The sequence below is a fragment of the Hyperolius riggenbachi genome, chromosome 1 (assembly GCF_040937935.1).
Source record: "Hyperolius riggenbachi isolate aHypRig1 chromosome 1, aHypRig1.pri, whole genome shotgun sequence".
Lineage (NCBI taxonomy): Eukaryota > Metazoa > Chordata > Amphibia > Anura > Hyperoliidae > Hyperolius > Hyperolius riggenbachi.
Window position 1 is genome coordinate 576,244,530 of NC_090646.1, and position 27,272 is coordinate 576,271,801.

Here is a 27,272-nt window from a genome sequence, read left to right on the forward strand (position 1 = left end):
GCAAACATTAATCATTTGTGAAATATATTTTACTTTTGTTATCTTTGCTGCCATAATGTAATCGAAATTCTGACAGTTAAGGTAACAATCATTTAATATAGAAGGGTACATTTAAGGTATTTTTTTAAATTTTTACCTTTGCCAATCCATGCAGTGTTTCCATTGCAAAGTGTCACAGAAAATCCTTTATCCAAATCTTTCTTCCAGCCAATCTGCAAGAAATATGTCCCTCCTGGGTTAGAGGCAATAGCAATCTTCTGAACCTTTTTCTCCATGGGTGTCTATTAGGAATATTGGCTGCAAAATAAAACAGATTTAAATCAAACTTATATTTATGCACCCTAAGATCTAACTCTTCCCCTCCCAAACTCACTTCCGAGGGTATTCATGGTCAGAGTCGCATGGCCTCACATCTGGTCAGACTTTCTTACATGGCTATAAATTTGGTCAGCAGTAGCATGGAGAGAACCATATCGAATTCTACAAGTACTCTGCACAGTTTTACGCTGAGCATTGGGGTAGCCAATGTTACAGTAAACTAGGCATCTATCTGGACACGCATGTTTCCTGATCTGCACATTTGTAAAGCTGAATATGATGGTATGGCAGAGGCTATAAAGCTGTGAATACACTCATGCATCAGCTCAAGGCAAATGCTTAAGTTTATGAGGTCAAGAAGAGTTGGCCCTATGTAAAGAGAAGAAAGCTGAATTAAGAGATATTCATCCTTTACTTACTGAGATTTTACACAAAAATATATTATTCTCATGAATGTTATGTTCCTCCATTGTAGACTAAACAGGGTTCCCTTGTGAGATACACATGTGTATATGGACTGTATGTATGAAAGATTACTGCTCACATCTCATCTGATCTATAAAGTTACACTGGAGCTCTGGAGTTACCCTCGAGCCTCTGGAATTACTCTGGAGGTAACTTTAGGTCAGCATATGTTTGTTACATTGCAGTTCCACTTTTATCTTGTTCCAAACGGTTTTGTTTGGTTTTTAAAGGCCAAAGACAATGCTGTCCATTGCCTGTGCACAAGGTGTCCACGCTCAACTGTGTTGTATTTCGCAAAAGCGGATATCATAGGTTTATACTGTGATCACAGACCTATGACAGCAACCGTGTATGCCCTTGCGTGTTATGGTTTAGGGCAGGGGTCCTCAAACGTTTTGGGTCGAGGGCCAGGTCAATGTACTTCAGACTGCTGGGGGGCCGGAGTATACATAAAATGATGTAGAAGTCTTTGCGGGCCAGACAGTGAAGCATACCCAGGTAACAACCTGCAGTGGACAGCAGTGTCACCTGATCTGGAATTTGATTGGAAACCAGTGAATTACTGCTTTCTGCCATCCATGTGGATGGGTGGTGCGGACCCACAATATTTAAAGATGTAGCTGACCGCATCTATAAGTGATACAATTTGTGAGTGGGAGGCCGGTAAAAAAGCCTCAGGGGGCCACATTCGGCCCGCGGGCCTTAGTTTGAGGACCACTGGTTCAGGGGGTATAATTGGGTTGGGAAAACACCTGGACTCTAGGACTTTGCGGAGACCAACAGACGTGATGGACTGTGTCGCCAGGCGTTTTCCCTTACAGAGGATTGATGGAGTCCCCTCTTCCTCGGGTGATGCTACAATTGGTGAGAATGTTGATGCTTACTCATAATTACTAACCCTTAAACTATGATTCTGCAAATACCTTCTTAAAGATACATTTACATTTATAATAGAATTATAGAACAATAAATATTATTATTGTTTGAATTATTATTTAGTTTTGCCTATATTTCTTCTTAAAGAGAAACTCCAACCTAGAATTGAACTTTATCCCAATCAGTAGCTGATACCCCCTTTTACATGAGAAAAATAATGCTTTTCACAAACAGACCATCAGGGGGCGCTGTATGACTGATTTTGTGCTGAAACCCCTCCCACAAGAAGCTCTGAGTACCGCGGTACTCTGGGCAAACTGCCACAATGTAACAATGTTCACAGACAGGAATTAGCTGTTTACAGCTGTCTCTAACAGCCAAAACAGCTAGGAGCAGCTACATAACCTGCCCACAGTAAAAATGTCATCATGTAATAAATGTCAGAATGTAAATCGGGGAGAGGAAAGATTTTACAATGAGCAAACACTGACTAAATCATTTATACATAATTATGGTAAAAAATGAAGCACTTTTTTTACTACATTATTTTCACACAGAGTTCCTCTTTAAGCTACTATAAGTAGTGTGAGCTTTGTAGCAGGGTTTAAAAACCCTATGTTTTTGGGCAAAACCCCTTGGTAGCAAAACTTAAAAATGAAGACATGCAGAATTGTGTGTATGAGATTGTGATTCAGTAGACTCCAATTTGCAGGAGTCTGTATGTGTATAACATATTTGACAATTATCTGTGATCATCATAGTTCTTAGTGCATGCTAACTGCAACTGGATTGGATGGCACCATTTGAAACTCCATAATCAAGAATATCACAAGCACTCCAGTTAAGGTAAAAAGTATCTTACTTACGTATTATACCGTCTACCACATTTGATAGCCTGCTATTTAAATTATAGTTACTCCACATTTGAGAAAGCAACAGCCAAATGCCAGCACCCAGTTTATTTACTGTAGGCATAATCTGGGAAGGGTTGCCCAAATTAAACAGCTTCAGTAGCAAAATAAAAAGTACCACCCTGTATGATGAGTTTGGCATGGGCGAAGTAGTCACCTAAACTGTGCTGTTGCCAATATTCAAGTTTACAAAAACTAATAGAAGTGATGCCTTTAAAAAGGAACTTTAACCAAGGATTGAACTTCATCCCAATCAGTAGCTGATACCTCCTTTTCCATGAAAAATCTTTACCTTTTGTCGAATAGATCATCGGAGGGGGGAGGGGGGGGCAGTCTGTGTGTCTGATATTGTGATAAAACCCCTCCCACAGTGTAATGTCATGGTCATGGTCCTGACAGTTTGCTGTTGTCTGTGAACCTCGTTGCATTGTGGGAAATAACAGATTTTTCCATCTGCCAAGCATTCAAGATCTCCCTCTGTGCATAGAACTCTCAGTAACGCACAGTTCTTACAGATCACTTGGCAGGACTAAAGATGTCATCACCTGTGATACCTTTCAGAATGTAAATCAGGGAGAGGAAAGATTTTGCAATGGGCAAACACTGACTAAATAATCTCTAAGTGAATATTGTAAAAATGATGTTATTCTCACTACAGTTCCTCTTTAAGTGTTTAACATTACTGAGCAAAACATGGGCAGTTGGAAATCATTTGACTTAACAATGTGTCCACATTGTGTGCTACTGCATAAGAGATTCAGCCACTGGTGAAGAAAGAAGATGCAGGGATTCCTGTGTGGCCAGCCCCAGAGGATTCAAATGTCTCTAAAAACAGCTCCACTGAGGTATTATATGTCACACAAATAAACAGGGGGCAGACAACACGTCTCCAACACTTGTGCTGGACACATTTCACCTTCTTTTACTATGTTTATGTTACCATAATGTTAGAACAACTGGTCCGCTACTGAAGGTCAACTGGAAAAATCCACACCTTTATATCAATTACTACTGACTATAACTATCTATCTATAATATATATATATATATATATATATATATATATATATATATATATATATATATATATATATATATATATATATATATATATATATATATATATAAATAAAAAGAGATAATTACTATTGATATGATATTATTAATAACTAGTGGACCTAAGCCCGTTTCAAAACGGGCTAGGTCTGTCAGTGCGCTTGCACCCACCACGCAAACACATTTCCAACGCACACGCCCACCCTCGCACGCCCCCGCCTGCCGCGCGTCACTCTCCCTCAATGTCTCTGCGTCCCTGCACATGCGCAATGCGCACGTGGGACACACACAGGGACACGGGACCAGGGCTGTGGAATCGGTACAAAAATCTTCCGACTCCGACTGACTCCTCAGTTTTTAAAACCACGACTCCGACTCCAACTCCCACTCTGGGTACCCAAAATGGCTCCGACTCTGACTCCTCGACTCCAAATCCTTAAATACTTAACAGGGCTGTGGATTTTGTACAAAAATCATCTGACTCCGACTCCCACTCCTCAGTTTATGAAACCACGACTCCGACTCCAACTCCGGGTGCCCAAAAGTGCCACGACTCCGACTCCAACTCCGACTCCACAGCCCTGCACGGGACGCAGAGACAGTAGGGTTTTATTATAGAGGATGGTGATACATGTCATAATAAAACAGAAGGAGAGGTGGATAAACACTTAACTTTGCAGCTAATTTCAAGGTGCCCGTTAACGATACAATATAGATGAAACTAAAAAAAAATAGAATATTGTGTAAAAATGCATTTATTTCAGTAGTTCAATGTAAAAGGTGAAACTAATATATGTAATAGACATTTCCAGCAAAGCAAGCTATTTGAAGCCTTTATTTGTTATAATTTTGATGATTATGGCTTAAAGCTTATGAGAATCGCAAAATCAAAACCTTAGAATATTGTGAAAATGTTCAACATTCAAGGCTCAAAGTGTCAGACTCTAATCAGCTAATTAATCCAAAACACCTGCAAAGGGTTCCTATTTCATTTATTAGTTTCACCTTTTAAGTTGAGTTACTAAAATAAATGCGCTTTTGCACGATATTGTAATTTTTTGAGTTTCAGAAGATTGCTCTAATAGCTGCGCTGTTGAGAATGTCTTCACACATAAACACATATACACACACACATATACAGTATTCGGTAATTTTAATCCATGGCTTTAAAAAAACAACCATCATGAGGTCATATTACCTTCTATTTTCACTTTATTTTCACCTACATTAACTGTATTCTGTTGACCACCTTGGCGGTAACCCCAAGCCAAGTTTAGGGTGACCCCACCCCAGGCCAGGCCCTGGACACTGGCAGCCTGTCATTTTCCAGTCTTCTGAGGCTCTTGATCACCCGAGAACACTGTATGTCAAATGACGACAGACAAGAGTTTCACCATAGGGGTAGAGCGCCACTCGGAGGACAGGAGGAAAATTGCAGCATTAGATTCCGAGGAGGTGAGGAACGTGCAACTGTTCCCATAAATGTTTTGCTTAAAGCATTTTTTCACTTTAGATAGGATCGTGAAACCAACATTCGGATTGATATCATTTTTCAAATCAATCGATGAAAGAATTGTTTCATATTCATTTTCTCTACATATCTGATTGAAAGTTCGCATCTAAGGAAAAATTGTACTGTTATTGGGCAACTTTAATTTAAAAAAAATTGCCAGAGAAAAATTGGTGAAAAAAATTGAAGGTTCGTATTTTTATGATGTTACAGCTAATAGTAGCGTCCTCATCTTATAAAACCTCAAATCTATAAATTCCTCTAAATGAAGTCTGTCAGGATGAGTCACGTTGAGTATCCATGAGGTGATTGCTCAAGTAAAACCACCTCAACAAAGCAGCCATGCAGAGAAAAAAGAAAAAATGATCACAATACAATATGGATTTAACTGCAGCGTTGAAAAGCTTGATCAGGACTGGAACTTACTGCCTGATTTCCCATTGTTCTCTATTATTAGTGTACAGATTGTGAGCGTCTTCACCTATTTTTGTCATACTGATTGCAGCCGTAATTTCACTTCATGTACAATAAAAAAATCCTTACTGTTCCTAAAATAGCAAGTTTTCAGATACCATTTAGTGGATAAGTTTAAAAGATTTAAAGACTAAATTTTTAGTCTTCCAATAGACCTTCTTCAGACTATATAGCCTTTGCCCCAAAGGAAATGGAGTCTGTAGAAGGTCTGTTGGATATCTGAAAACCTAAGGTATGTACACAAAATTGTTTGAGGTGGCAGATAACTGATAATCATGCCTGTGTACAGCTCCCCCCCCCCCTCCCCGACTGCCGCTCCACAAGCAATCCCCCTGGCCTAGCCTCCCCCCCCCCCCCCACCAGCCACATAGTCCTTCCGCCTTTCCGCATAGCAATAGAGCACGTTGTCAGCTATACAGATGACTTCACATCTGTTCAGCCAGGCCCAGCAATGTCGCTCAAGGGAACCGGTCCCGATCCTCAACAGACGATATTGGTCAAAGGTTACTCTTTGAATCTTTTAAAGTTAGCCAACGAATGGTATCAACCTGGTTGAAAACTTGCTGCCGTAACTCTGATCTAACACAGAACAATACCCTACTGTCACTGTTCCTACATAAACAGGAGCAAATTGGGCTGTACTTCATTCCAGAGTGAGTTTTATAAGAGAAGGGATTATTTGCTAAAATGAATCATTTAATAATAATAATAATAATAATAATAAAAGAAGGAAAAGTTAAACTTAAAACAAGTCTTTTGGTCAATAATTACAGTACTTAACCAAATCTACTCTCAAGAATGTGCATAAAAGGAAGTAAAAGTGATTCTATATTACTTTTAATAATTGCTTAAATGTGAAAAACAAAAATTCATATGGGATTTTTTTTTTATCAAAGAAACAAGGTCCTCTGTTTCATAAATTTAAATCAATATCAAAATTCTGTATCTATTATTCATAAACGACTAACCAAATAATACATGCTTTCAGAATAATTAAGATTTAGGTACTTACATCATGTTGTACACTATCAAGAGTATATTTATATGATATTTGTATATGGTAATTTTTTTTTGTTTTGCAAGACCACTACAGTATAGGCTACTTCTGCACATAGAGCATCACGGTATGTTCTCCCACCACTCCCCCATCACAGTGGCCATTAATATCAATGAGACTGGCCACACTACCCACAGTGCGACGGGATGAGGCAGAAGTGCTTACGACAAATCAGTTGACACAGACTCTGCATTAGAGTGTATAGCTCCACAACAATCTATTTAGATTTTTGCGGTGGTGGTGCAGCGCCCACGCAGCTATCAAGAAAAAAAACTGTGATGTACTTCCTGTCTAGCAGGGTGGTGGTGGTGGAGCTATGCATATTACACTGTCAGCGCTGATGCAGTATAAAGTCCAACGTGACATGGTGCAGTGAGATTGTCTTACCCCAGGCTCTCCTGCTGCACCTGGGCCCATATGCAATTACGTTTTTCTCCTGAGTTTTCTCCTAGGAGATAATTTTTCATCTTTGAGTTAGATTAACTTTTTAACATTTTGCGATGGAATAAGGAGCTCAAAGTTGGTGGAAAAGTACTATCAAAATAATTTTGAGTATTTTTTGCTTGCTGGTAATTTTAAAACACATTTGTGAGAAAACGCGGAAGCACCGCCGCAGGGCGGCGGGTTCTGCGTCCAGCGCGGCAGCTGATGCAACTGCTCACTCGTCTTTGTGTCTGCCTGAACGCGGAGGAACTGCCGCATGCGCTGGTGGCATGGCGGCGGATTCCGCGTGCAGCGCAGCGGGCATTTCACACCAAAGTTATGGTATGGCTGGGAGCTGTAGTCCACATAGGTTTAGGTGGACGCACGCGCTGGGAGGAAGAGCTTTATGTCAGTCAGTGGGGGATCAGCTGACCAGGCTGGTCAGCTGACGCCAGAAACGGTTGCCATTGGTCCAGCACTTGGGGGAGGCGCTGGAGAGCGCTGAACTATATATACTGGTGGCTGGGCATTTGCTGGTTGTCTGCCGTTGCGATCACTACGTGGTAGCACTCAGACCTTTTGTCAGTATCTGTATTATTTGCTAGACCAGTTTCCAAGGTGTTGATGACCAAGGAGCTCACACCTTAGTCTAGGAATCCTGTTAACATCTGTGTTATATTCTAGACCAGTTCCGGGGTGTTGATGATCAAGGAGCTCACACCCAAGTCTAGGCATTGTCGATTATTTGTTATGACCTTCTGCTTTCCTGACCACTCTTCTGTTTACTGATTCGGTACTTCGCTATATCTGGTACTCTGTTGCCAAACCATGCTCGTTTTAGGACTACCGAATCAGTCTCCTGTCTATGTACCGTATCTGTCTGTGTGTTGTAGACCTGGCTTGCCCGACCTCGAGAACTATCTTCCCTGTTGGAAGATAGTTCACAGACCTGTCAGTGACACTTCACCTTTGGTGTCACTCACTCTCTGGTCCTTCCCACTCTCAGCCTGGCTCCGCCCCTTGGGGAGCATCAGACCTTTGGAAGGAACCAATCTCCAAACAGTATCTCATACTGCCTAGCACCTTCTATACGGGTGCTCTCCTCAAAGTACTACTGTTGCACCAAACACTCATACTACTCAGGTGTCCAGAGGTTAGAGATATATCTGATTATCGGTGATACTGCAGATCATCAATAATCGGGTATATATCTGTATTCTCGGTGATACTGCAGATCACCGGTAATCAGATCCTCTCTGTGTTACACCGATCGTTACAACATTTTATTGACAAGTTTGAAAATATCACCTAGTAGAAAACTCTGGTGAAAAAGTGAATTACATATGGGCCCATGTATGAAAATATCTGTAATGTTCAACTGAGAGGCCGATATGCAATTGACCTTTTCTCCTGAGTTTTCTCCTAGGTAATATGTACCTTCTTAAGCTCTTTTCTTGGAGAAGACTCGGGAGAAAAAGTTAATTGCATATGGACCAGAGAGTCCAACCTAGAAATGAATTGTTGAGTGGATGAAAACAGGCTATAGTCACTTGGCAAGTGCTTTTTCTGTTTACTATGTAGATTTTCAGGGGTTAGTAAGTAAAGCACTCACCAATGTTAAATGTAGATCTTTTACATTAACTATTTTATATACTGTAAACTTTTATTTTCAAATGGTTTAAGCCTTCAGGCATTGCCAAAATAATAAATTGTCATGCCAACATCTAAATCAACAATGATTCAGGTAATACCTTTAATGACTTACTGTAAATAGCGTATTGCTTTGGGCATGATAAAAAAATGGATGTGAACCATACAAAGGTTTTGTACAATTCTAATCCAGCTGTGTATCATGCCTGAAAAAGAAACTTTAAGTTACAAAAGCTTGCAATAAACTGTGTACAGTTAGTCATTGAAGGCATTGACTGAATTAACATTACTTGGTTAGATCTCAGCATGTTCCATGACTAAAACTGGACCATACTTCACTTGCTTATTAAATAGCCATGTAAGAATCTATGCTCAGTCCGCATCCTCTCACAGTGGGAGGTCTCCTGACTCTGCTTTTGCTTCACCTCATAGAAATGGAAATTCATTATTTGATAAGATGATCTGCATGTTCATGTATGAATCATTTAAGAAAACCTGTAACCAAGAATTGAACTTCATCCCAATCAGTAGCTTATACCCCCTTCCATGATAAATCTTTTCTTTTTCTCAAATATATCTTAAGGGGGCTCTGTACGGCTGATATTGTGGTGAATCCACTCCTACAGTGGTCCTGAGTTTCCTGTCTGTGAACCTCATTGCATTGTGGGAAATAGCTGTTTACTGCTGGGTCTAACTGCCAAAAAAGCAAACAGCATCTCCTTCCACTGACATGAACTGTCAGCAGTAAGATGCCACCATGTGATAAATGTCAGCAAATAAATCAGGGAGAGGAAAAATTGTACGTGGGGCAAATACTGACTAAACCATTTATACATAATTATTGTAAAAATGAAGCACTTTGTATTGCATTGTTTTCACTGGAGTTCCTCTTTAACCACTTGCCGACCGCGCACTCATACCGCGCATCAGCAAAGTGGCAGCTGCAGGACCAGCGACGCAGTTCTGCGTCGCCGGCTGCAGGCTAATTAATCAGGAAGCAGCCGCTCGCGCGAGCGGCTGCTTCCTGTCAATTCACGGCGGGGGGCTCCGTGAATAGCCTGCGGGCCGCCGATCGCGGCTCGCAGGCTAAATGTAAACACAAGCGGAAATAATCCGATTTGTTTACATTGTACGGCGCTGCTGCGCAGCAGCGCCGTAAGGCAGATCGGCGATCCCGGCTAATCAGCGGCCGGGGATCGCCGCCATGTGACAGGGGACGTCCTGTCACAGGCTGCACAGGACGGATAGCATCCTGTGCAGCCCCGATCACCAGGGGGCCAGGTAGGAAAGGGGGAAGCGGAATTTGGCCGCGGAGGGGGGCTTTGAGGTGCCCTCCCCCCCCCCCGCCAGCCACACGCAGGCAGGAGAGATCGGACCCCCCCAGCACATCATCCCCCTAGTGGGGAAAAAAGGGGGGTGATCTGATCTCTCTGCCTGGTGTTTGATCTATGCTGGGGGCTGTAGAGCCCACCCAGCACAGATCACAGAATTCAATGCTGGTCCTTAAGGGGGTGTAAAGGGTGGGTCCTCAAGTGGTTAAAGATTTTCACAATGGGATGTTCTAATATAAATATAGGCCCACTTAAAGTGGTCCGAAAGCCAGCATTTCTACTTTGCTCTAAAAGATTCCTCACAGCTTGAAAGCTACTATCCCAGAATTTATTTTTAGCAGGACATCACTGGAATGGTTAAACAAACCACTTTGTCCTGCTATTCAGCTTCAAATCCGCATCCACACTAGTGATAACAGTATCTTTGTTTGCATTCCAATGTTGTTACAATGTGTGTAAACACAGTGTAACAAGTTAAAAGGAACTCTCTGCGCTTCAGACACACACACAGTCCAGAATAGCTCATTAAAAGATGTTGATATATAATAAAAAGCAGTTTGAATAAAATGCAATGACAGCTATTAGGGCACGATAAACTATACTTTGGAAACTTGTAATTTGTAAACAGACAATATCACATATGCACAAAAGCAATTATGATAATGTATGATAACTATATGAGTAATAAAAAGTAGGAAAACACATCTTTATTGAATGTCATGTCAGAGTTTCAGACCACTTTAAAGAATACCTGTAATCAAAATTTGCTATCTAAACTGACGGCAGCGGCATATGCCTTGAAGATTGACATACCTGTCTGCGTGGTCAGTGTTCTCTTGCAGCCACCGCCGGTCCCCGCATACCACCAGTAATATCTCTGACATTATAGTCATTGACACAGGTCAGAGATATTGACACAGGAAGCCTGCACTGTTACCATACATTTCCACCCTCCTGCTGCCCATCTCCATCCTCTGTCTAATGCCGGCCCACTGAGGTGTATGCAGCCGCAATACATATGAATAAACATATGTATGTATTCGGTGTGACCCCCTGACCTTATGGGTGTCAGTTTTTCAGCTCCTCACCGGCACTTTCATTTTTTTATTTATATTAATATATTGACTTCCAATATGGCCACATGTGGATACTGGAACAAAAATGATGATTTATAAATTAAAAAAAAAAAAACACACACACACACACACACACACACACACACACACACACACAAAAGAGGCAGCAGTGAAGCTGACACCAATAAGATCAGGGGGTCAAACTGAAAACATTCATATGTACAGTATATATTATGTTACAGTTGTCCTTTAAGCCACATACCTTTGTCAGCAGCAGTAACAAGGTAGGATGTAAAGCAATCCTACTCCACTGCTACAGATGAAAAATACAAAGGACTCTTAAATCCACCCTGAGCTCACAACAATACCCTAATTCTCCTTTTACATTTTACTTTTGAAACAGCTGAAAGCTACCTACTCTTGCCATGCAACCTATTTAATGTACAGAGATGTTTTCTGTGATCAAAGGTAGAGCTGAGGAGTTTCTTGATTATCCATAAAGATTAGGAGGGCGATATGTTTTTGAAGATCAGAATCAGGTGTCAGGTGTACGGCAACAGCACTGACAGTAATCCCACTCAGGGAAGAGAGGAAGAGAGATTTATATGATAAGGGAAAGACCTTAAACATGTATCATATGGGCTTATTCAGCTTTGTTGTAATGTTGCATCAACAGATGAAAATGCTCTTAATGTTTAATATCCCAGGTAATTCCCATTTCTATACCGGTATTATTCCACAAAGATAACTACAAACAAGGATTAAAACGTCAGTTTGTAAAATGTGCAGTTGATCATTTCTTGGCAAGTTTTCTTTTTTGCTTTGTATTAAAAGCCATAAAGAAATAATGTATCTATATTCATAATTACATTCGTAAAGATAAGCATTATATATCAATGCCAACATTTACATGTCTACAATATAGATTGCACACCAGGCAGATCCTCAGATTACACATACAGGAACAGTCAGTCCTAACGAACATATTGGAAAAGCAAGTATATAGGATCAAATAATAAGCTTCAGAATATAAATATTAGCCAATGAAGTATAAATGCCTAAAGCTTTTATTGTACTGCAGTAGTGACTTATCATTGTAGGATGAATCATACCCACTGTCGTTTCTTTGCTTCTATTTATTTGTATTCCTTTTCAGATTATTGTACAATGGGTACTATACACTAGGGCGTGTTTTTTGCCAGTTTTGACAACATAACTTCTCTGCATATTTTTTGTCATCTTCTGCATGTTTTCTGTTCCTTTGCTCTTATCACTATACGCTGTACCCAAAGCACCATAACCAGATGCTATAGAGATGGCTTACCCACCCTTAGCTATCTATCTCTGTACTGAGGAGGTGAGAACAGCAGGTTATGCGGAGATAAAAGAAAGTAGCCAGTCAATAGATCACTGTGTGTTCAGAGCAGAACCATCTATATCCATCAGTTTTCTCACAAGGTGACACTACAGGCCAGCAACACACTAACAAATCTGCCTGCCTTTTTCCCAGCTGCTGATTAAGGTTAATTATGGAGCTAATCTTATCTGCAGATAGGAAGAATGTTGCCATTAATTGCTTACCTTCCTATAAATGCCCAGGAAAATAGCCCTATATATACTGTATATTTATTATTACTAGTGGTAGTATTAGTGTAAATATTATTCTATACTGTATAGCACTTTGCAGAGAACACTGATTCGTCCTTTTAACATTGAAAATTGTGATTAGCAGTGCATACACAATGCAATGCTGATTGCGATTTTCAACATTTAAACTGGGATGTTTTTACCAGCGATTTGATGTTGGCTATTGAAAATCCTTATATGGGTTAAAACCAAAGTGCATTGCTGGAAAAGGGACACTGCGAACACCATGTAATCGCGGTGCATTTGTGATCACTAAATAGTTGCAGATCCTGAAAACCCGAAAATGTGATCGCAAACAAAGTCGGTGAAATAGGGCCCTAATCGATCCTTTTTTGATCTTACAATCTAATACCCCTACAGAGTCATAGTCCAATATCTCAATCACAGTAGAGGGCCATTTTAAAGAGAGCCCGAGTTGGGCTCAAAATAAAAAAAAATAAAAAAGTAGGTTACTTGATCCACATGTGAAAAAACGTGCACCTTCCGTCCTTTGATATGCGTGTTTATTTTCAGCAGTGGTATTCCATCACATCGGATCTCTTACATCAGGTTTTCAATAGAGTGACCCATGCTGGACGGTTGTGGTGAAGGAGGTGGGTAGCGAGTGAGGATGGCGGAAAGCTTTCCGCCATCCTCACTCGCTACCCACCTCCTTCACCACAACCGTCCAGCATGGGTCACTCTATTGAAAACCTGATGTAAGAGATCCGATGTGATGGAATACCACTGCTGAAAATAAACACGCATATCAAAGGACGGAAGGTGCACGTTTTTTCTCTTCTATTTATCCATAGATCTATATGCTCTTTCCCTTTCATATATGGAGCACACATCCTCAAAGCGATTGACAGCAAGGATCAAGACGAAGGTGGTGAGAAAATCTTTTGCTTTTATTGCTTCCACTGTACATTTTGAATAAGGGAGTGCCGCACTGTATATTTTTCATTTCTTTATAAAATACTTGATCCACATGGATGAGCGGATCAGGTAGCCGCAAAAAACGCAGCTCCCCGACGCTCCCGTGGGATGCAACGGGCCATTTTCACTTGCGTGACCACTGGGCCACGACGCTGCACTGAGAGACTGTGTGTCTCTCATAGCATGCAGGGAGGCGGGGGGGGCAGCAGGAGGCGCGGCCAAGGCGAGAGAGCTGCCCAATGGCAGCTCAGGAAACCCTGTACCCTATCCCTTCTGATCTACTTCAGCCTCACTTCACGGATCTGGCCCCAGTCCTCACTACCATGTTTAACCTCTCCCTATCCACAGGCACCTTCCTCTCAGACTTCAAGCAGGCCACTGTACTGCCTCTGCTCAAGAAACCCTCCCTCGACCCCTCGCTACCCTCCAACTACCGCCCGATCTCCCTCCTCCCCTTCGCTTCAAAACTCCTTGAGCGTCTGGTTCACAAACGCCTGACCCAGTACCTCAATGCCAACTCACTACTAGACCCACTGCAATCTGGATTTCGGCCTGCCCACTCAACCGAAACGGCTCTCACCAAAGTGGTCAATGACCTTGCCTTAGCTAAAGCTGAAGGTAAATACACCATTCTCCTCCTCCTTGACCTTTCAGCAGCTTTTGATACAGTAGATCATCCCCTACTCCTCCAGTCCCTCCAATCCATGGGCATTCACGATCTCGCCCTGACCTGGCTTTCATCCTACCTCTCCAACCGCTCCCTCACGACCTCCTTCAATGAGTCCTCGTCCACCCCCAACCACCTCTCAGTGGGAGTCCCCCAAGGCTCGGTCCTTGGCCCCCTACTGTTCTCCCTATACACATCCTCCATTGGCAAGGTTATCTCCTCCATGGGTTTTAACTATCATCTGTATGCAGATGACACCCAAATCTATCTCCACACCCCTGACATATCCACCACTACCATGGACAAGGTCTAATCCTGCCTATCTGCCATCTCCTCCTGGATGTCCGCTGGGTTCCTAAAACTAAATCTAGACAAAACGGAATTTATGATCTTCCCACCCCGGTCATCCCTGGACCTCCCAGATGTGCAGGTCACTGTTAACCACACTACTATTCACCCTACCTCTCAAGCCCGCTGTCTGGGTGTCACCCTGGACTCCGCACTCTCCTTCACTCCCCACATCCAAAACCTCACAAAGTCCTGCAACTTCCACCTTCGTAACATCTGTAAGATTCGCCCTTTCCTGACCCCTGCCACCACCAAACTCCTCATCCATGCCCTCATAATTTCCCGCCTCGACTACTGCAATGCTCTTCTGTCTGGACTCCCTAAGACCCGAATAGCCCCACTGCAGTCCATCATGAATGCGGCTGCCAGAATTATCCACTCCTCCCATCGCTCCACCAGGGCGGCTCCCCTCCGTGAATCCCTCCACTGGCTTCCTATCCAGTCCAGAATCAGATTCAAGATATTGTGTCTGACCTACAAATCCATCCACAAAACCTGTCCAACCTACATTTCTGATCTTACTCAGAGATACACACCAAGCCGCTTACGCCGCTCCTCCAATGAACTTCGCCTGACCGTCCCCCGCATCACCCAGTCCCATGCACGCCTCCAAGATTTCTCAAGAGCCGCTCCGACACTATGGAACTCCCTTTCCTTCACCCATTAGGGCAGCCCCCTCCTTCAACACCTTCAAGAAGGCCCTCAAAACTCACCTTTTCACTCTTGCCTACCACCCCTCACAATTGCTCTAAACCCACAGCCGAACTCTGGTCCCCTACCTCTCGTGTCCCTACCTCTCCCTCTAGATTGTAAGCCTTTGGGCAGGGTCCTCACTCCTTTTGTGTCCTACCTGATCATGCACCTCTATTACTGTGCACCCATGCTATGCATTTGAGTGAACCTAACTTGCCTAACTCCATGCTCCCATCCAGTGACTGACTAAGCATTACCTTGTACTCATACTGTGCTGTGTGATCTGGTTTTCTTGTATTCCTGTATTGTCATATTGCTGTTTGTCACCCCTAAATATTGTCTGTAACCTAAATTAATGTCCAGCGCTGCGTAATATGTTGGCGCTTTATAAATACAACAAATAAATAAATAAATAATACGAACGCCCCTGGCGGGCGCTTTAAGCAGGTAATTCCTCTCCCCTTTGTTTACCTCCAAGATAGCGACAAATCTTGTCACTAAACTCGGGGGGGGGGCTATAGTGCGGCGGTTGGGGGACACAGAGCCATGTCATTAGGCAGAGAACATGGCTCTGTGTCCCATCTGCCCCCGAAGATCCACCTCGGGTTTTCTTTAACCACTTAGCCTACAATGTCGAAAATCGTATGCATCCAAGCAACTTTCACCTCCCATTCATTCGCCAATAACTTTATCGCTACTTATCATAATTAATTGATCTATATCTTGTTTTTTTCCGCCACTAATTAGGCTTTCTTTGGGTAGTACATTTTGCTAAGAATTATTTTTTTCTAAATCCATTTTAACAGGAAGATTAAGAAAGAAATGGAAAAAAAATTATTATTTCTCAGTTTTTGGCCATTATAATTTAAAATTATTACATGCTACCGTTATTAAAACCCATGTATTTTATTTGCCCATTTGTCCCGTTTATTACACCATTTAAATTATGTCCCTAGACACAATTTATGGCGCCGATATTTTATTTAGAAATAAAGGTGCATTTTTTCAATTGGCGTCCATCACTATTTACAAGCTTATAATTTTAAAAAATGTAATAAGATACTCTCTTGACATGTAAATTTAAAAAGTTCAGACCCTTAGGGTAACCATTTATGTAGTTTTTTTTTTATTTATTTTTTAATTAAAAAATGTATTTGGGTAATTTTAGTTTGGGAGGTAAACAGCTAATTTTAGACGTAATATAATTTTATTAAGTATTTAAAAAATGTATGTAGGTGCAGTTTACTATTTGGCCACAGTCAAAAAAAGTCCTGGAACGTACGATCACGCTACCAGGAACTATAAGGAGGCTGTAAATTTTTTGGGGGGGCAGAAATACAGTGCTCTCTGATTAGAAAGCGTCGTCTTTTCTGCGGGGGACTTTGATCGCGCCTCACTCAGCAGCACAGTCTATCTGGACGGATAAATCCGCCCAGATAGACTTAAGTGGTTAAGAAGAAGCCAATAAACTGGTCAGTATGATTAAAGGATGTGGGAGGAAACAAAAATGTCCAGAGGAAATCTATGCACACACAGGGAGAACACACAAACTCCATGGTGCATAAACAGGAAGTATAGGCCTCATCAGCTGGTGCTTTAGAAGTAATCCATGCAGGCTCAGAGAAGTGTGCAGGTAGCAAGCAGGCTACAAGTGGCTGCCAGAGCGCTAGCCCGCTGACCACCGCTCATAAGTCTCTCTATAACGAATGCGCCTGCCCACTTTCCACTACAGCCGGATACAGATTACTGCCGGGGTCCACAAAAACAGGTTTACTATAACAGAAGTTCTATTATATCCAGGTTTACTATTTCAGGCGATACTCCCACATACTTATAATAGTGCTTGGCCGGGACCTGGGCATTTAGTTTATTATACCCAAAGTTTTAGTATATCAGAGTTTACTATAACGAGATTATACTGTATGCAATTGAATATGTCATAACAATAACAACATCATCATAGCAGGAGATGGGCAAATTATCACGCTCTTTCTTAACCCCAATATGACCTTATATCTAAACGATAAGGACATTGCTGAATGTTATGTAGGCATTGATCTTCCAGTGACTGGTTCTCTCGTATGCAGGAGAAGCCAGCCTTGATTTCAGAAGACCTTGTGAAGAGCAAAGTTAAGTATGAAGATCACAGCCATAAAATGACAGCAGCGTCATTAGACAGGGAGAGAAGTAAATCACATACAGTAGCAGACAACTGTGGGGTCAAAAGAGCAGTTTACTGTATGCAGGAAAATGAAAGAGTTATACACACAAACATAAAGCAAACACTGTCTCCTAGAGACTTGGGGCACGCATGACCCCAGAAGATGACCTGTCACGTTTGATGGGATTTACGTGGCTGAGAAAACACATAGAGGCTGCAAGTCAGACTAAAAAGTAACACGTCCTTTACAAGCCTAACTGTTCAATCAGCTTATTTCCTTGGCGTTGGAAAAATACCCATATTTACATTACATTCCCAGTGATGCTCAACATAAACAGATTCCCTCAAATCGTGCTACAACATGCAATCAGCTCAGCTTTTATGGAAATGCTATTTACACTCAGCCAAGCTGAAAACTGAATAAAAAGACGGGTATCATTACACAGAGCAACAGGACTTCAACGAGCTTCTGAGGCATCTCTGAACAGTCACAACGCAGAATAACAGGATTTCTCTTGTTTTATTTATTTACAATAATGTGCTGAATACAAACAGGCAAGAAATACTTTCATTTATTTAAGAGCAATCATTTTGTTTTGAGGTCCTACATTGCAATATAGTCTTCTTGTATACGGTAATGCTTAAACGTGATGCTGCAGTGAAGCTCTCATAATCGGGCAGTTTTATCCAGGGCTGTGGAGTCGGGACAAAAATCTTCCGACTCCAACTCCGACTCCTCAGTTTATGAAGTGGCTGAATAGAGTACTGGTTAAGGGCTCTGCCTTTGACATGGGAGACCAGGGTTTGAATCCTGGCTAGGGTCTGTACCTATTCAGTAAGGAGTTCAAGGCAAGACTCCCTAACACTGCAGGGTGGCCTCCTGAGCGCGTCCCAGTGGCTGCAGCTCTTGAGCGATTTGAGTCCGACAGGAGAAAAGCGCTATATAAATGTTCGGATTATTATTATTATCGGATTATTATGAAACCACGACTCTGACTCCAACTCTGACTCCGGGTACCCAAAATGACTCCGACTCCTCGACACCCGACTCCTTAGTCTAATATTTAACAGGGCTGTGGATTTTGTACAAAAATCATCCGACTCCGACTTCCAACTCCGACTCCTCAGTTTATGAAGTCAACGACTTCGACTCCAACTCCGATTCCCCAAAATTGCCCCGACTCCGACTCCACAGCCCTAGTTTTATCAAAGCCAATGCATGGAAGAGTGAAGCAAATGTGTTGAGAAAGTGGAGACGTTGCTCACAGCAGCCAATCAGAATCCTTTATCTCAACATCTGGTCTGATTTTTGAACAAGTTCTGCATTAGTAGGGCAGAAAACTCCCTATGGATACATTGCTTCTGTAGTGCTTTGTAACAGCAGCAGATTTAACACCACTGCAGTAAATTCAGCAATACTGGTACCAGACTTCTGGATGTTTGGGTCAAATAACAGTGGAGACATGTTGGTGAAATAGGTATTTAGAAATGTATAAACCTAAGAAGACTCACAATGAAACATGTACATTTCTTAATTTAAGCAGTCTTTCTACCTTGAGCTTTAACAAAAGTCAGATTTGTGAAACACATACTCTTGTTTACTTTGGGGGAATTTCCTAAGTGAAAGTGTTTACACTACCTAGATGTTGACAAACTGAGACAGTGGAAGATGGTCCTGACTAAAGCACTCTGCAACTATACTCACCCCAACACATTTTTCTCACATACCTTTATAGACCAGACCAGACAAGGCAAAGAAATGTTTGTTCAGAAGAATATGGCTATCAAATAATTTGGCCATGGTATTTTTTGCTTATCTAACCCACTTTTCAAAGATTCATTCAGGTTCTTCCATGTTTATCCAAGCCACAATTTAAATGAATTATATTTAGCAATCTGGTATTGTCATTCTAAACCTCAAAGATCCTTGTCTTGAAATATGTTGTTCTTTTTTAAAACACCTGTGTTCTTTTTGGACTCAATGCACCAAAAACTTTTACATCACAGACAGGCCATTTACCATTTTGCTTCAGAATTTGTTGATCAAGTTTGAATTATTTGCTTCATTAATGATTGCAAAGTGTCCTGACCCTGAAACAGGAAAATGCACCATTACATTTACCTCACTATCCTCCATAGCTAGTTTGAGGTTTCACTGTTGGTATGTAGATTTTTAGGGGTTTTTTTTCACATATTTTTATAAAGTATTCTGGTTTTGCTGCACACTGAACATTGTTTCAGTAGCGTTATGGTGCCATTTTTAGAGCTTTTGTTTACTATTTGTTCATCTCCTTTGAGCACTACAGTAAACTACAGAGTACTTTGAGGTGAAGCACAACACTTCAAAAATGCATCCAATTGGCAAAGAGGATCACTAGAAGCAACCTGCTCTCCCTATAGAACCTCTACAACCACAGGCCATATACAACCAAAAGGGAAGTCAACAAGATTGACCCATTTCACCTTGAATATCTGAAAAACACATTTAACCTCCCTGGTGGTAAGCCCGACCAACGCTCGGGCTAGCCGCCGCAGGGGATCACATAGCCCCGTGAGTGTTTTTTTAAAATAAAAATTGTTGTATTTTGTTAAGCTAGCACTTCGCTAGCTAACCATGTGGTCCAAGTCCCTCCGGTCCCCACCGATCGCCCCCGTTATACGTACCCCCCAGGGATCCCACAATGGCGCAGCCTCCCAATCAGCTCCAGGCTTCGCTATGGGGAGGATCGGGACTGCGCATGACGTCACAACATCGATGACGTCATGTCCGATTGTCACGGTAGTGACGAGTGAAGCTCATTGGTGAAGCTGCGGCTCTCTTGGGATCACGGACGGGTAAATATTGCCGGCGGTGATCGGGGGGGAGGGGGGGGTCAGAGAGGTGCCGGGGGACTTGGGGCACATAGTTAGCTAGCGAAGTGCTAGCTAACAAATAAAAAAAAACACATTTTATTAAAAAAAAATCCCTCCAGCGGACACAGCCACTGAAACTGCGTACCGCCAGGTGGGTTAAATAGAATATAGAACTATCAAAACAGAACGTTCCAGATGAACTGATAGCCTCCTAAAAAATGAACTGCACAAATTCATCCATCACTAACAGTAATGCTGTTACCCTTTGGAATTATATGGATTTCTGCACAAATTGGTCATAAAATGTGATCTGATCTTCATCTAAGTCACAACAATAGACAATCACAGTCTGCTTAAACTAATACCACACAAATAATTAAATGTTTCCATGTTTTATTGAACACATCATGTATATTTACAGTGCAGGTGGAAAAAGTATGTGAACCCTTGGATTTAACCACTTCGCATCCAGACCTTCTTTTCCCTTATGGACTAGAGCAGTTTTGACGCTTTAGCCATGTCCCTATTTAAACAGCCATAACTTTATCCCTACTCACGACACCTAAATGATCTCCCCGTATTTGCTAGCCCCCCATATAGACAGATGCGCCCCCCAGAATAGGGCCCACCATTATAACAAGATGTGTCCCCGGGATCAATGTTCCCCATTGTAGCCAGATGTACCCCCAGGATTAGCGCCCCCTACCCATTATAGCCAAATGTGGGCCCAGTTTTAGGTTATGGCCCCCAGGACCATTAGATGTGCCCCACATTATTAACTCCTCACCCCGTTACCCTGATGGGCCCCAAAATACATTGCAACCCCCCCCCTTTCGGAACACTACCCCCACCCTCCGTTATGGGTAGCCAGATGTGCCCCCCCCCCCTTACTACTCTGCCCCCTCCGTGGCCAGATCAATAAAAAAAATGCCCCTGCAAGCAGAATATCTCACCATACCTGGTTCCTGTGATCATCCTTCAGCCCCAGCTTCCACTCACCGCGCTGCACTCAGCCCTGTGATACCGAACACCGGGTCCCTGCTTGATGACGTCATCAAGCCGGGACCCGGATGTTCGGCATCACAGGGCTGTGTGCTTTAGAATTAATTTTACCTTTGATGATAGTAATCCGTCCAGGCTACATCGCAGCAAAGCAGCCCCAAACCATGATGCCCCCACCACCATCCTTCACAGTTAGGATGAGGTTTTGATGTTGGTGTGCTGTGCCTCTTTTTCTCCACACATAGCGTTGTGTGTTTCTTTCAAACAACTCAACTTTGGTTTCATCTGTCCACAGAACATTTTGCCAGTACTGGTGTGGAACATCCAGGTGCTCTTTTGCAAACTTTAAATGTGCAGCAATGTTTTGTTTTTTGGGGGGACAGCAGTGGCTTCCTCTGTGGTATCCTCCCATGAATTCCATGCAAGAGACTTTTGTAAGTCTTTAACTGACACTCAAGGATTCTTCTTCACCTCATTGAGCATATTGTGCTGTGCTCTTGCAGTCATCTTTACAGGACGGCCAATCCTATGGAGAGTAGCAGCAGTGCTGAACTTTCTCCATTTATAGACAATTTGTCTTCCCGTGGACTGATGAACAGCAAGGCCTTTGAAGATACTTTTATAACCCTTTCCAGCTTTATGCAAGTCAACAATTCTTAATTGTAGGTCTTCTGAGAGTTCTTTAGTGCGAGGCGTCATTCACATCAGGCAATGCTTCTTGGGAAAAGCAAACCCAAAACTGGTGTGTGTGTTTTTTATAGGGCAGGGCAGCTGTAACCAACACCTCCAATCTCATATCATTGATTGTACACCAGCTGGCTGACACCTCACTCCAATTAGCTCTTGGAGGTGTCATTAGTCTAGCGGTTCACATACCTTTTCCACCTGCACTGTGAATGTTTACATGGTGTGTTCAATAAAAACATGGAAACTTAATTATTGGTGTTGTATTAGTTTAAAGTGGTCTGAAAGTCAGCATTTATACTTTGCTCTAAAAGACTAACAGCTTTAAAGCTACTATCCCAGGCATTTGTTTTTAGCAGAACATCAATGAAATGGTTACACAAAGCTCTTTGTCCTGCTATAAAGCTTCAAATCCACATCCAAACTGGAAATAACAGTATTTTCGTTTACATTCCAAGGTTGATACATTTGTCTGTAACAAGTAAAAAACACTTTCTGAGAAGATGTCTCTGCTTCAGGCACATAAACAGCTCAGAACAACTTATTATAAGATTTCAATATACTAATAAAAAGTAGTTGGAATTAGATTAATTAAGGAGAGCGTACCTGTTTGGACTGTTTAACCATATGTTACATGCATATAATAAAACTGAATAAGAGTCCATGGCTGCCTTGAGCAGGGTTCACACTTATTGCGAAAAGGTGAATGCTTTTCTCATGCGTGGTTTCCACATTAAAATTTTAGTTCATATGCAAATTTTCACACATGTATTTTTATTGCAGCTAATGAAAATTTGATGCGTGAATTAATGAACTTTTTTGCACAAATGCGGAAACGCAATCCTAATTTCACGAATTTGAGTAAAAGTGGGGTTCTCTATTGACTTTCAGTAGATGTGCAGCAACTGCATTTCCACACATTTGCATGCAAATTTTTAGAAGTGTGAACCCTGGCTTAGGGCCCATTCACACTTAAGCGCTAGTGGTTTTTAAAGCGTTAGTGCTAGGTTTACCCCATGGCTAATCTCGGCAGTGTTCTCACTGCCGCGATTAGCACCGATCGCGGGCGTTTTGCAGTCAACGTCAATCGCAAACGTGTTACCTGCAGCATTTTTGGAGCAATTCAGAAGCGATCGTGGTACAGTGCTTATAAGCGCTGACCGCAATTGCTCTGAAATTGCAAGAGTGTCCAGTTATTTTTACCGTGCTAATCGCGGTAAAATCACTTGCGTAAAACACTAGCGATAAGCGCTAGCGTTTTGCCATTTTAAGCGTGAATGAGCCCTTAATCCTTCTTGCCTTAACTGTGGCCACAGACACACACATCTTTATACACAAACACACACACCTGCCACTGCAGCTACATTTTCCCTGGATCAAGGTTATACCCCTGCATACAAGCCCATTGGTTCTGACCTCCACTACTGTCTCTTTTCTGGCTGGGATACAGTACCAGTGAGACTTCCATACCCATTGCTCTAGCTGTCAGTTGTAAGACAATCACCTACTGTCTGCCGCACTGGCAGCCACATGCATGCAGGCAGCAGCACTATTACGACTATCAATTAAGGCAATAGATAATGATTTGAGATCTGAGGGTGGAACATGGAAGGCAAGACATGGCACACCTGCCCGGATACATTCAGTCATACCTGTGGTAGCAAGGTGGTATATGTACTTTAGCTGGGTGGCCAAGAGAATGAGCAAAGTGCCTGGAAAAAAAAAAACCATGTTGAGAACACTGATGCTTCCTAATGAAACTAGTAAGAGGAGCTACAAACAAATATCACATCTTCACTTGTGATGTTTAATATTTTAGTGAAAGTAAAAATACTCCAAAAACATTAATGGTATTTAACCTAATAACATATATCATTAAACTAGATAAACCTGATCTCTTTAAAACGGAATATAACCCTGCATTTCAACTTTGCTCTAAAACATTATTTACAGTATATTATATGCAACCAGCATTTTTTTTTACTAGACCAGCATTGGAAGGGTTACACAGAGCTTTAAACTTCCTGGACAGAACTGCAGACGCATCCAAGCTGACATAGATACATTTTGTTTACATAAATGTATCTAAGTGTGGCATGTGACTCACTCTCTCTGACTGAGAAGAAGCTGGAGGACAGCCAAAGAGAGTGTAACATTTATCACTTGATACATTCTATGTAGTTAAATGTATCTATCTGAACTTCTGCATATCTCTCCACGGAACTTTAAACCTCTGTGTTTAACCCTTCCAATGCTGGTCTAGTAAAAAAAAAAAAACCTGGTTGCATATAATATGCTGTAAATAATGTTTTAGAGCAAAGTTGAAATGCAGGGTTATATTCCGCTTTAAGGTCCTTTAAGGATATGCTACAAGACTGCAAACTCAATAGCTGTCATTGATTTAAGAGGCAGTAAATCAGTAATCTGTCACTGCCATGACTTTACTTTATTTCTGTTTATATAGATTACAACTTTAGTTTCAGTCTGTCACCCTGCTTTTCATGTGGCTGGGAAGATACTGGCATTAGCTTGACTGCCTCTTACAAGAGACGCCTGAGCTTCAACCAGTGTCTGTAACTGGTTACACACAGATTCATTAGGCCTTATAAAACTACAAAGCATTTCCTGCTTTGTCATCACCCATCAACCTCTCTGCTTTGCCAAATGTATACAGCACACAATGGACCAGGACATTAGTGAATTTTTATTTTACAGCAGCAGTAATCATTTGGTTCAATTCCATTTACAGATGGTGGTTTTACCAGTGCCAGTTTTTCTTTTTACGAGAAAAAAAAAATGAAATACAATGGAATTATAATTACATATGGTACACAGTTAAGTTACACAGAACCAGAAGGATTTTATATAATGGGTATAAAAGAAATCTAAAAAGTCCTCTAATGAAGGCTCTACAAAATAAATGATTGACTCCCTAAAACAGAAGGTGATTTCAGGTCATCACCTCCAGATCAGTTCCAGAATGTAAGATCGCAATTTATCATTTCAGGACCGTAAGCAAAGCAACTACAAATTATGGGCAATTCCTCCCCCCGAAACTGTGATGGTATGCCCCTTGCGTTGGCATCCCACCACCTTCAGGACCATGAGGCACATCCACCAGGGTTTGTATACTTTCCCAGGTACACTTTACCAGATGTGGACTCCTTGCCCCTCCCTCAAATACTATTATCACCATCAGGACTCCCTGGTCTGGTATGCCAGCTCCTCCGCCAGAAACAGACTCAAAATACAGAGGGCCATCAGATCAGCGGGAAACCCTTCCTACTTCTGTGCCTCATCTACAACTCCAGATTGTGCTCCAGAGCTCTGAGGATTGACAGTGAGCCCTCACAACCAGGCCACCACTCTTGAGCTGGCTCCCATCAGGTCAGGCCATCTCCACCAAGACCTCAAGGCACAAAAACATTTTTTTTCCCCCTCAACTGTCAACCTTCTGAACACTCTGTACGCCCTCTACCCTTAGGGTTTTCACTGTTGCCGACAGATATTATTCACACTGCTGTATTTTGTGTATATTATGTATATTGTGCTAACCTGCTTTGTTTGTAATAGTATTACTCTGCCAAATACTGTGTGTCCTATCTCATACTTTTTTTTCTTAGTCCTGCATGCCAAATCCAATTCAGGGCACGACCCAGTCGCGCTCGGTAAACCGATTTTGAAAACAGGTGCAGCACCCATGACACACCTTCTTCCTTCCCTCCCAGAACAGGTGACCCTTACACCTCCCTCTCCAATAACAAGTGCTCATGAGACCCCTCTTTCCCCTCTCCAAAGCACAGCAATGATGGTCTATTACCTCCTCAAGTCTGTTGTCCATTCCATCCATTCTGACATTCCCAAGTCTTCTCACATGCCGTGACAGCACATGACATGAGTATTAGACTCCAGAGCAGCAGGAAGAACATGAGGCATTGGTTTTACCATACTAGACTTTTCTCTGCACTTATTTTTCAAGCTGATGACAGCTTCACAAGCGGGAACTAGGAGAGACCTGAACAAATTGCAAAGAGAAGCCATACACGAGAAGCCATATACAATAACCAGTTCAGTTCTCATGAGCTTAAAGAAAACAGACCAATCTGAACATTAATATTTGCCTGCCTAAAGTGCCTCTGATCTCTGTCAAGAGTCTATTAGAGACTTTTAGCATTAGCATCACCTTTGACTGTGATTTTAGCAATGCAAATACACAGTGTTGGACTGGGAGCTGGAAAAGCTGAAGAATTCCACTTGCTGACCAAGCAGCAATAATCAGGTGTTGCTGCTGACAGTGAAGACTTGCTGCAGGTTTCTATTGTGAGTTATAACACAGGGTGACTGCTGATTGGCCAGCAGGTGGATTTCCTCAGCTTTTCCACCTCCCAGTCCGACACTGCAAATACAGACACCTGCTAAGTACTCCAAGCAGTGGTCTGGAGTCTCCATGATCTCATCACATTACAAAAGAAAAATTATTTTGGAAACTCCACTTTAGCAATGAGATGCAAGGTTATGCAAATCCATGCAGCTTAAAAACTTCATTTCTTAAAAATAACTTTTACATGCTTTGCAATTGAGAAAGCGCACAAAATAGGTGGAAAAGCTGCTATCCTATCAAAATGATTGTCTTGCTTGCTAGTGGTTTAGGCCCAGGAGCTTCTGTCAAGCTTCTACACCGCCACCATTGAAACTGTCCTCTGTTCGCCCGTACTGGTCTGGTATGCGGGCTCCTCTACCAGCGACATATATAAGCTACACAGGGTCATCTGATCAGTGAAGAGGATCACTAGGAAATCCCTCCCCCACTTGACCTTCTCTACAACTCCAGACTGTGTTCTAGAGCATTGAAGATTGCCAACAACTCTTCACAACCAGGCCAATGCTTCGTCATTCGGCTCCCATCTGGCCGGAGGTTTCTAGCCATCTCCACCAGGACCACAAGGCATAAAAACTCTTTCTTCCCCTCTGCGGTCAACCTCTTGAACTCTATCCAGGACCCCCACCCCCCTCCCTTAAGGTTTGCAGCAATGGGCTGTTGTTCCCGATAGGCTGACTATTAAAACATTGTTTTTAATGTATATTGTTAACACTGCTTTTATTATTTTTGTTTTATTATGGATATTTATTGTGCCAAACCCAGTTCCGGCCA

At 42.0% G+C, this 27,272-nt stretch overlaps 1 protein-coding gene across 2 annotated transcripts in view; it reads right to left on the reverse strand.

Moving 5' to 3' along the window:
- XRCC4 (X-ray repair cross complementing 4) overlaps nucleotides 1-27,272 on the reverse strand; it is a 488,621-nt gene that overhangs the window by 395,777 nt on the left and 65,572 nt on the right. The window contains exons 2-3 of one of the 2 annotated variants that reach the window (XM_068247936.1): nucleotides 23,773-23,832; nucleotides 137-297 (exon numbers count right to left, since the gene is read on the reverse strand). In XM_068247936.1, the coding sequence (XP_068104037.1) occupies nucleotides 137-275 (139 nt within the window). In that variant the 5' untranslated portion in view covers nucleotides 276-297; nucleotides 23,773-23,832. The remainder of the gene's footprint in view (nucleotides 1-136; nucleotides 298-23,772; nucleotides 23,833-27,272) is intronic. The other variant, XM_068247937.1, reaches the window with a different exon arrangement.